General features: G+C 40.5%; 1 protein-coding gene across 3 annotated transcripts in view; it reads right to left on the reverse strand.

The window, feature by feature from the left end:
• The window catches only part of emsy (EMSY transcriptional repressor, BRCA2 interacting), a 97,488-nt gene that overhangs the window by 16,070 nt on the left and 68,983 nt on the right, over positions 1-12,435 (reverse strand). For all 3 annotated transcript variants that reach the window (XM_059646838.1, XM_059646837.1, XM_048532647.1), the window contains one exon: positions 4,092-4,247. In XM_059646838.1, coding sequence (XP_059502821.1) covers positions 4,092-4,247 — 156 coding nt within the window. The remainder of the gene's footprint in view (positions 1-4,091; positions 4,248-12,435) is intronic.

Raw genomic sequence — 12,435 nt, forward strand, 5'->3', positions numbered from 1 at the left:
GTTTGCATGGTAACGTTGGTTTACCAGCCTGTTTCGAGCAGGCAAAAAAGACAAATTTCAAAATCAGCGAGCTCGTGAAAACTGGCCTTGGTTCCCTATGAATAAAATAACGGAAATAAATCCTTCAAATGTTTTAATTCAGATCAAACGTACATTTATTGTCAGTTTGTTTAGGTGAGGTGGATAGGCAACGCGAAAGGGATTATTGAACAAAAATTGCAAACATCTGATGACAAATGAAAATTCAAAGTATACAAATTAAGATCACTGCAGACTGAGAATTTTCCTTTTTGTAAAGACAAAGACCGTAAGGTGTAGGAGCAGAACTAGTCTGTTCTGTTATTCATAAGTGACCTGATCTTCCCTCAAATCCACTTTCTTGCCTTTTTTCCATATTCCTTGATTCCTTCACTAATTATGTACATTCAAGGGTGTCATAAGTTAACCGTCCTCTGTGGTTTAAAAAAATTCCACAGACTCATAACACCCTCCCCTATCTGCATATAAATTTGCAACACCTTCTTCCCAAGATTACGCCCACAGATTCTAGACTTTGCCACAAAAGGAAAGAACTTTTCCACTTCTAACCTGTCAAATCCCGTAAGGATCCTGCATGTTTTAACATGATCACCTATCGTTTTTCTGATATTCCGAAGAGTACAGGCCAAACTGACTCACCCTTTTCTCCCAAGTCAGTCACGCCATACTGGTATCAGCCTAGCGAACCTTCTCTGGACTGCCTCCAGTGTCACTATCTTTCTTGACATAACTGGCCCAAAGCTATTCACTGTAGTCCAGCTGTGCTCTGACTATTGCTTAGCTTTATACATCTCCCTACTTTTATACCCCAATCCCTTTGAAGTAAAGGCCAAAGATTCCAGTCAATACATATTATGTAAGGCAATTACATAATGACCAAGCCTCATTAAGTTATCTACACTAGCTGGAGAAGCACTTTCCAGTGGCCCCTGCAAAACACTACCACATACGAGCTGGATTTTCTTATGTCAGCAATTTGAGAGCTATGTCCAAAAACTAGCAAAATGCTGCCACCTGGTGGCTTGAGGAAAAAAACCTGACTGCAAAAATCATATTTTGAATTTGCAGGCAATTTGAAGAGATGCATGAACTTAAGGCTGATTATTCTTCATGTTATTATCTTTCTCCCCACTCTCATTCAGGCTCATCAAATCAATGTCTACCATTGACTGCCTACTCACATTTCAAATACTAGCCCTATTATAGCATCTGCCTCCCCGTTTCTGACAGTTTATCACTTACCTTTACCATTTGTTTCCCAGTATTCTTGTTTGATACTCATACATCTTCCTTATTAATGTACTCAGTCTGTTCCACATCTTTTAAAAAATGATGCCTCATACATTACCTACTGTGTATAAATATATATTCCAACTTAGTCTGATGAGATTTTCAAAAAAAAATTGTACAATTTGACTGATTTCACTCACCAAAGACTGTTTTCCAAAAGGAAATTATCCAATAAGGACCAATTGCAGCAAGTAATAAGAGAGAAATAAAAGATTGTTTGGAAGTAGAAGGATAAAGACACTGGAGTTAATTTACTTTCCTTAATTAGAATCAACCTGCTTCTAGCTAGCCAATGCGTGCACTTTCCAACCTTATCCAAATGTAGAATATTTGTTGCATATACAGTTGCTGCTAACAACTATGGCAAAAACTACTGGGGGCGAAAGCCAAAAGAACTGCAGACACTGGAAATCAGAAACAAAAAAGAGAAAAAAATTGCCAGAAAAGCTCAGCAGCTCTGGCAGCATCTGTGAAGAGAAATCAGAGTTAACATTTCAGATCCAGTGAGCCTCCCTCAGGGCTATGGGAGGGGAAAAAAAAACATTGTATTCAGATGAAGAAGTGGCATAGTGATAATGTCATTGGACATGTAATCCAGAATACCAGTCTGATGTTCTGGGAATGACTTTGAATCTCATCACAGTTGATGCAAGATTTGAAATTCAACGAAATTCTGGATTTAAAAGCTAGCATAACGGTAACCATGTAATCTTGCACAATTTACATAAACTGGAACAGAAATTTAATTGGATTTAACACGTAAATACTAGGTGTACAAGATCAGGTCAGATGTGAGGAATCCTGCACCAAGTGACTCATCTCCTAACTCCCCAAAGCCTGTCCACCATCTGCAAGGCACAAGTGAGGAGTGTGATGGAACATTCTCCGCTCGTGTAGGTGAGTGGAGCATCAACAGCATTCAAGAAGCTTGACACCATCCAAGACAAAGTAGCCCGCTTGATTGTTAACCATATCAAAAACATTCACTCCCTCCACCATGTTCAGTTGCAGAAGTAGATACATCACCTCCAAGATGCAATGCATAAAATTCACCAAGGCTCCTTATAGACCCACAACCATTACCACAAAGGAGGACAAGGGCAGCAGATGTGTGGGAACACCATCATCTGCAGAGATCCCTCTCTAAGACACTCAGCATCCTGATTTCGAAATACATCATCACTCCTTCTGTGTCACTGAGTCGAAGCTCTGGAACTCCCTCACTAACGACATTGTGGATCTACCTAAACCAACTGATCTTCAGCAGTTTAAGGCGGCAGCTCACAAGTAACTTTTCAAGGGATTGAATAGGGGTGAGCAATAAATGTTGAGGCCAGTCAGCAATGTCCACACTCGATCACTGCATTATTTTAAAAACCCACCTATGTCACCATCGTCCTTCAAGGAAATAAATCTGCATCCTTACCTGGTCCGGTCTACATGTGATTCCAGATTCATAGTAATGTGGTTCACTCTTAAATGCCTACCAAACTGGTCCTTACAAGCCATTCGGGTCAAAAGCTACTAGAAATGGACAATAAAGCAGCCATATAAAAATGTATTTATGATCAAAAACAACGTCCTTTTAAGATATTCTTGAAGAAAACATCACCTTGAATAGCTGTGAGTACTCTAGTTCATAAAAGGTTAGAGTATAAAACCAACTTACAACTTGCAACAAAAATATCAAAATCTGAGAGAATTCAGTATTGTAACACTACAAAACAGAAGGGAGGCAGGCTGGTAGCAACACGGATCACGGTGTCACAATGAAATTGCATTCACTCTTCAATATATACAAACTTGCTGTGTTTGAAAATATTTTTCTCCATTTGTTCTTACTCCTGTTTTTTCCCCTCCTGAAAGCAATAGTATGCCTTGTACCATGACAAGGTTAACATTCACCTTGCAGCACTTCATTCAGGTAGACATTTGTCACTGATGAATTTAAACAGCTAGGTTTGCTGGCTCTGATGACTTAAGCCTTCACAGGTGAACACTACATGTTTCAGCAAATGTCATTTTGTCGTAAAAAAATATCAACTGACTCCACTCAGTAGATAGAACCCCCGACTATCCCTCTTTCTTTCTCTCGACTAAACATCAACAGCTGAGAATAATTGTAAAAACTTCACCAAATGAACTTAAAATATAGTATAAATGGCCAAAAACTAATGAAGAACAAATACAAGCGTCCTTGCCATCAAATATGCAACTACTCCAATATAAACTGGTACTAGATTCCTTTCGAAGGTTTTAGTTTTGAAAATTCATAAACAGATTGTGGGCATCACTGGCTAGATCAGCATTTATTGCTCATCCGAAGTTACTAGGAGGGCAGTTATGAATCAACCACGTTATCTGGAATCACACGTGCGTCAGACCAGGTGAAGATTTCAGATTTCCTTCCCTAAAAGGGACATTGGTGAGTCAAGTGAGATTTTCTAACAATTGACAAGTCTCATGATCATCATTAGACTCTTAGTTCCAGGCTTTTCTATTAATGAATTCGAATTTGAAATCTGGTCCCCAGAACATTACAAGGATCTCTGGATTAATAGCTTAGCGATAATCATCAGCAGGTCTCTCAGGCTCAGTGAATTCTGGCACAAAGTTAAAAAAAGTGACTAAAAAAGAAAGCTATTTACACTACAATTCCTATATTGAAAGTCTGAAAAATAACTGATATTTATTTACCACAACCCTACACGTATCTTGATTTTTAGAAACTTCTCTGGTAACCTCAAGCAGGGGACACTTACCAGAGTTGAAGTACTCAGAAGCTAACTCTGAGTCAAGAGCAGTGATGGCTGGGCTTTCTGGTGATAATCTCTTTTCCTGTGTCATCTGGATCGGGACTGCCATCTGACTGAGGTCAATAGTGGGTTGCCGAGATTTAGACTCCAACTTTTCTTTACCTACACCAAATGCAAACAAAGAAATGTCCAAATCATTTTTCTTAGACCAAATGGTTCCTCACCAAAAATGATTCAAACACACTACTCAAAACTTGTCAACACTGGATCAATACCTGCAAGCATAAACTTTTCAGCAGGAATTACTGGATTCTACTCTCTAGCAGGAATGCTGACTGATTTTCGCACATCAAATGAAATCAGTGTAGACCAAAAGCCAGCACAGACCATTATCCATTCACTGTCACGTGAAAGTCAAATACATGGGTTTGGTTAAGCATCTTCTAATGAAAATACAATACATCAAGTCATGGGGAAACAGTAAAATTGTAAATATACAAAAGTGTGAACAAAATAACAGGCAAGTAATGGCTGGTACGGTATGATCCTTAATGCACCGCCTTTGCCAAGGAAATTAAAACCAAAGGGATTGCAGGACAGAGACTAGTCATGGCTACACTAGCAATGGGAAACTATAATTAATAAGGATAGCCTTGAAATACTGGGACAAAACTCACTGGAGCAAAAAAAAAGGCAAGAGAAGATATTATAAACACTTTCAATTTTGAAGGTTTTTAATATGGCGACTGCAAAGAAATTCACCTCTCTGCATGATAAGTTAGCGACAAGGGACCATCAATTTAACTCATCCCCAAAAATGAAAGGCACAGGAGAAACTGGTTTGCACACAGTTCTAAAAGAGCACTAATTGCTTGGTTACAAGAAATCATTGAGGCTGAAACCAATATCTTTGTAAAAACATGAGTAAATATTTCAACAAAAAAGCCAGGCTATGAAAATAAAGTGAGAATGTCAGCAAGATTAGTTCTGAACTGCTGCAGCAAGAACTGGTGCATACATGGTGGACTAATGACCTGTGCTAAAAACATAACAGATGCTTCAAAAAACATGTCATCAGTCATGCCGACAATCACTGCAATGAGGAGCAGGCTACTGAACTGAAACAGAACAGAAGCTATTACATTTTTCTAAAATTGTGTCCTCTTTTGCTTCAAAGTAGAAACAATTCCTTCATCAAATAAAGTGTTATAAGTAAGTGTAATAGAATGCTTTTTGGCAATCAGTATTCAGTTATAGCTACCTAAACTAACAGTAATGAAGCACGATCTTTCATAATTCCCTTGCAGACAATAAAAAAAAGCTATCAGCTCTTTTAACTCTGTCCTTAACATACAACCATGGTGGTTATGGTAGTTTTGAAAAGCATTAAGTTAGGCAAGTTCCCAAGACCCGATGGAGTCTATCCCAGAATACTGGAGGGAGGGTAGGAAGAAATTGCTGGGGCCTTGTACAAAATCTCAATCATCTTTAGTCACAGGAGAGGTCCCAGAGGAATGGAGAATTGCTAAAGTTGTTCATTTGTTTAAAAAGGCAACAGGGATAATCCGAAAAATTACAGACTGATGAGCCTTATTTCAGTGATAGGAAAATTCTTGGAGAAGGTTCTTACGGTCAGGATTTACTCACATTTAGAAAAATATGGACTTATTAGCGATAGGCACCGTGGCTTTGTGTAGGGGGAAAAGTAATTTCTCATAATCTTGATTGAATTTTTTTTGAGGAACTGACAAAGACGAGAGCAGGGTAGTGGATGTTGTCTACATGGGGGCTCTACAGAAGGTGAGTCACGTGAGATTTCCAGTGATCCTGCTAAGATAGATACAGAACTAGCTTACTATCATAGAAGACAAGGGTAGTGGTGGAAGGGTGCTTTTCTGACTGGATGGTTCTGCAGGGACCCTTGTTATTTGCATTATACGAAATGATTTGGAGAAGAATGTAAAACTGGTCTGATTAGTAAGTTTGTGGATGACAAAGCTTGGGGGAGCTGCAGATAGTGAAAAATATAGCCGGAGGATACAGCAGGATATAAACAGGCTGGAGATTTGGGCAGAGAAACAGCAGATGGAATTTAATTCAGACAAACGTGAGGTGAAATATTTTGCAAGTTCTAATGCAGGAGGGAAGTACACAGTAAATGGCAGAACCCATAGAAGAATTACAGAAGGATCTAAGCGTTCAGGTCCACAGTTCCCTGAAAGTGGCAACACAAGTGGATAAATAAGGTGGTCAAGGCACAGAGTACAAAAATTGGCAAGTCACGTTACAGCTGTATAGAACTTCAAAGTGGCCACATTTGGAATATTGTGTACAGTTCTGGTTGCCACACTACTAGAAGGTTGTGGAGGCTTTGGAGAGGATACAGAAATGGTTTACCAGGTCATTGCCTGGTTTGGAGGGTATTAGCTACAAGGAGAGATTGAACACATTCTTGGTTTTCACTTGAACATCACAGGCTGGGGAACAACTAAATAGAAATTTATAAATTGATGACAGGCATGGATAGAATGAATAGTATATCAGTTACTGGGGGAAAAAAACAGTTTAAAAGGAGATGTGAGAAACAAGTTTATTTTTTTAAACAACAGAGGGTGCTAAGAACCTGGAATGTGCTACCAGAAGAGATGTAAAACCAGGTGCAACAGCAATATTTGATGCATCTTGATACTTGCATGAATAGGCAAGGAAGAGAGGGATACAAACTGCATTGAGGCTAAAGGTTTTTAGTTCAGAAAGGTGTCATGTTGGCACCAATTTAGTGAGCCAAAGGGCCTGTTCCTGCTGTACTGATCTTTGTTCTTTCTTTATTCTGTACACCAGGGCAAACAATGCAAAAATTGGTAAGCAACCAAATTTACCTACAGCTATTACACACCACAGTCAGCATGGAATGGGTGGGAGTCTTAGAACATACTGTCAACCTACTAGGTTCCTGCAAAGCAATAAGCTAGAGTTAAAGGAATGAGGGAGGAAAGACACAGAAACATGGACAAAAAAAAAGATGAATTCCAGAGTTGAGATAAGAGTGACAGCCCTTGACATCAGGCAACATTGGATAGAGTGTGGCACCAAAGAGCCCTAAAACCTAGACTCAAGGGGAATTGGTGAAGATTCTCCACTGGTTTGAATAACACCTAACACAAGGAAAATGGTTATAGCTGCTGGAGGTCAGTCATCTCAGCTCCAGGACATCGCAACAAGAGATCCTTGGGATAGTATTCGATACCAAATTTTCTTCAGCTGCTTCATCAATGGCTGTTCTTGAAGCGAGAAGTGGGAATGTTCACCGATGATTGCACAACAAGCATCATTTGCAGCTCCTGAAATACTGAAGCACTAAGTCCCAGACGATATGAAAGGCATGGGCTAACAAATGGCAAGTAACATTCACACCACACAAGTGCCAAGCAATAAATATTTCCAACAAAAGCAATTCCAACCATTGTTTCTTGGCTTTCAATAGCATTACAATCGCTATTTGCCTCCCGAGAGGCAACATCTTCAGTGGTTACATTGACCCAGAAACCGAACCGAGCTAACCACAAGAACCAGGACTTTTGAAGAGTTACATCTGACTCAAAACACTAACTGTTTCTCTCTCCAAAGATGCTGTCAAACCTGCTGAGATTTTCCAGCATTGTGTTTGTAATCACATAAATACTGTTGTACAAGAGCAGACCAGAGGCTTGAAATCCTGCAGCGAGTAATTTATCGCCTGGGATCTCCACAACTCTGTACAAAGCAGCCTATGACTGACATCAAATTTGCAAACATTGATTCCTTCCACCACAGAGTAGCAGCACCATAGAACAGAGTTGAGGAAAAACTTCTTCACCCAGAGAGTGGTGGATATATGGAATGTTCTGCCCCAGAAGGCAGTGGAGGCCAACTCTCTGGATACTTTCAAGAAAGAGGTAGATAGAGCTCTTAAAGATAGTGGAATCAAGGATTATGGGGACAAGGCAGGAACAGGATACTGATTGTGGATGATCAGCCATGATCATAATGAATGGTGGTGCTGGCTCAAAGGGCTGAATGGCCTACTCCAGCACCTATTGTCTATTGTCATTGACAAAATGAGGTGTGGGAATTCAACAAAGTTCCTTAGACAGTGCATTCCAAACACACAACTTCTACCATCTAAAAAGGACAACAGCAACAGATACATGGAAACAATCACCACTTGCAAGTTCCTCTCCAAGCTACTCACTATCCTAATTGGAAATATAATCACCATTTCTTCACGGTTGTTGGGTTAAAATCCTGAAACTTCCTCCCTAATGACATTCTCATTGTACCTACAGCAAATGGGCTGTAGTGGTTCAAGAAGGCACTTCATTATCACCTTCTCAAGAGCAATAGGAATGGGCAATGAATGCTGACACAGGCAGTGAGGCCCTGATCCCTTGAATAAGAAAAGTCTAGCATACATAATTCACTGAAGTGCCACAGCCTGGATAGTACTGAATTCAATTACCGTACAGTAACTTCTTTCATGGTCAGAGAAGGAAGGTGGCGGCAGAGTCTAATGTCACTGCACTAGCAATCCAGAACCTCAAGCCATTGCTCAGGGGACATAGGTTTAGGTTCTACAAAAGTAGGTGGTAAAATTTTATTCCAAATCTTTGTTGAATTAAAGAGTCGGCCTACTGCTGTCCACGTAACCTATGTCAATTGTTGTACAAACCCATCTGGTTCATAAGTGCCCCTTTGGAAAGAAACTCTGCTGTCCTTATCTAATCTGGTTTACATATGATTCTAGACCCACAGGAACATGGTTGACTCAACTGCTCTCTGGGCAATTAGGGGTGGGCAACAAATGCTGACCTAGCCAGTGATGCCCACAGAAACAAGTTAAAAATAAGCTAGAGTGACGCACCTCCAGCACTTTAAGGCAGAGGCATTGTTTTTTTAAATAACAAATGCAGGCTGTTTGGTCACACGGTCAGTTGAATTGGTTGGGAATTGGTGGGGTAACTATTGTAACCTCGCAACTCTGGAATTTCAGTAACCCGGGACATAACAGCCCAAGATTCAGGACAAGTTAGTGGAACATAGAACATAACAGCACAGTACAGGCCCTCCAGCCCTCGATGTTGCACCAACCTGTGAAACCAAACTGAAGCCCATCTAACCTGCATTATTCCATTATCATCCATTTGTTTATCCAATGGCCATTTAAATGCCCTTGAAGTTGGCGAGTCTACTACTGTTGCAGGCAGGGCATTCCACGTCCTTACTACGCTGAGGAAGAACCTACCTCTCACATATGACCCATATCTATCACACTTCAATTTAAAGCTATGTCCCCTCATGCTAGCCATTACCATCCGAGGAAAAAGGCTCTTACTGTCCACCCTATCTAATCCTCTGATCATCCGTATGTCACTATGAACTTTAGCTAATGAAATTTGTTTGATCACACTTGGTCTAATTCCTCATTCCTCTTGCGTTTTCTCATTTTATTTTGTTCTACGTCTCCTATAATAAGGCTTAGGAGCCTCAACACATTCACTACCCTCTAAGAAATATTCCCCTTTAGTGGATGACCACTTACTCTGAGATTGTGCTCTATGGTCAGTCTCACCCACAACAGGAAACAACCTCTTCCCATTTACCCAGTCAAGTCCCTTCTAAATCTTTAATGTTTCAGTAAGGTCTCGCCTCATTCTTCAAATGAGTATAACTCGACTTATCTCTCCTCACAGTCCCTGCATATCCATAAATCAATCTAGTGAACCTTCTTTGGACTGCCTCCAATGCCAGTACATGTTACCTTAGATAAGGGGCCCAAAACTAGTCACAGCATTCCAGCTATGATCTGACAAATACCTTGTAAAAGGTTTAGTAAGACTAGGCAATAATTTTATACTCCACTCGCTTTGAAATAAAAGCCAACATTCCATACATCTTCTCTCTTGCTCGTTGAACTTGGATGTCAGTTCTTCTTGTGATTGATGGGCAAGGATCTCAAATCCCTCTGTGCTGCAGCTTTTTCCATTTAAACAACATTCAGGTCTTCTAGTCTGCCTGCAAAAGTGCATAACCTCATACTTTCCCGCATGACATTCTAACTGTTAATGTTTTTGACCACTCACCTAACCTGTCCATATTCCTCTGTAGATTCTGTGTCATTTTCATTTTTTTGAATTCTCAAAAAGATTTGTGCCATCTGCAAACTTGGCAATAGCACCTTCACTTCCCCCAGCCAAATAATTAGCATAAATTGAAAAAAATTCACTTTAATCCAACTCTGTCTCCTACTGGTTAGCCAGTTCTTAAACGATTCAAACAGACCATTGTTAACACCATTGACTCTTAGTTTATTCCAAGAAGGTGGTAAAGTAGGATTCCTCAGCCAGAGCTCATCTGCTGTGTCTTTTTATTTTTTCCTCTTCTTTATTTCCCCTTTGTTTTTTTATCCCTCTTCTTTCCTTCTCAGCAATGTCCTGAACTCCTGGCCTGAGCGCAGGAGCAGCATGGTGGCCTGGCATTGGCTCAACGGACACTTTTCCAGGTTGGAAATGATTCCAGGGCAGTCTCCTGGTTTCGAGGCGAAGCCCTACACAGTCTGGAATCAAGACCCGGCGCAGATTAGAAGCCAAGTGCCAGCATGGACTGGGTTGGAAGGAATGGTATTCTGAACTTTTGATTTCTTTATTTTTCTAGATATTTTCCCTTAAGAATTTGTACTTAAGAATCTGTAGCCAGGTACCTTTGTACCTTATAAAAACTGAAAGAACTAAGGATGCTGTAAATCAGGAACAAAAGCAGAAGTTGCTGGAAAAGCTCAGCAGGTCTGGCAGCATCTGTGAAGGAAAAAACAGAGTTAACATTTCAGGTCCGGTAACCCGTGTCCCTTAGTTGGTGTCATATGTCATGACTTCTAAACTTTTCACTGTACTCAAATGAGTACATGACAAAAAAGCTAATTCTAATTCTTTTAAGTAACCTATATGCATTACTTAGACACCTTTTGAAATCCAAATATATTACATCAACTGTACCTCTGACCATGCATGTTTCCTCCTCAAAGAATTCCGTATTAATACCATTTCAAAACCATCCATCTCTATCACTGTCCCAAGTATGATAATAATACATTTTTTTTAAATAAATGAGACAGCTTCACAGTTTTACTCCTAGAATTAGTAACGTCTCATTATGGAATGATTTTAACTTCCATCCCAACTTATCATGTTTGCTCTCCTGTGAGTTCACTCTTACCCTTGGTGTTGGGGTAGGTGTGTGTGTTTGGCCTCTCAACCTCTCTAAACCTTGCTTTAATGTAAACATATCATATCCACTTTCATTCTGGTCATCTTGCCATCCTACATGGACTTGCTAGTCCAACTGTATAGATATGTTATCTCTGATAAGTTCCTTTCATTGCTCCCCTCTTACACCTGCATTCCATGCCCCAAAACATCCTTCTGTATTCCTGCCTGGAAAGAAACAATTCTCCAATTGACCAGCTGGGGTACCTTCAAAATCTCAACTCTCCAGCCTTAAATCCTCCATCGCCACAATATTTCTGCAGACTCTGCTTTGCTCAATCTCGCCTTTCCTTCCTAGCCACAAACTAAAGCACTGATTTCTCTCATTAAAGCTGTTCCCCCAGTATGACCCCGCATTTCTGATCCTTTAAGGCCGAGGAATGCACACTTCAAAAGGGTATAGGGGACAAGTGGGTTAGGTATTGTCTGCTCTGGCTGGACCACTGGCTAAGTTCTTCTCTCCCATGCACTCTCACCTTCAAAAAGGTACGTGCAAAGGGCTTCTTTGTCACCAAGATCAAGGCCAACCAATTAGACGTCCCACTACAGGACTGAAACTGCTCTTTAGGTCACAAGTGATGTTCTGTGCGACTGTGACAAAGGTAGACTTTCCTTCCCGGTCATTCTCAATCTGTCTGCAGCCTTTGCATACTGATCACACTATCCTCCTCCACCTCCGCCCTACCACCATCCAGCTGGTGGGTTGCATTCAACTACTCCCAATCTCACCTTTTTAAGAAAAACCAGAGAATCATTTGCTTCGGTTCCTGGCCACATACCACTGCCTCTGGTGTCCCACGAAAGATCCATCCTTGGCTCCTTCCTATTCCTCAGCCACATTTCACAAGGTAAGCTTCAAATTTTGTATTTGTGCCATCTCTGATATTTTCACCTCCATAAAATTGCTTGAACCAGCCTCTGTCTCAGCTCTTCTGTTGCTGAAACCGTCATTCATGCTTTTGTTACACTTGGACTTGATTATTTTGTCACACTCTTGGCTGGAGTCCCATGTTCTACTCTCTGCAACCTTGAAGGCCATCCAAAAATGCACT

This window comes from Stegostoma tigrinum, chromosome 6, assembly GCF_030684315.1.
Source record: "Stegostoma tigrinum isolate sSteTig4 chromosome 6, sSteTig4.hap1, whole genome shotgun sequence".
NCBI classification, from domain to species: domain Eukaryota; kingdom Metazoa; phylum Chordata; class Chondrichthyes; order Orectolobiformes; family Stegostomatidae; genus Stegostoma; species Stegostoma tigrinum.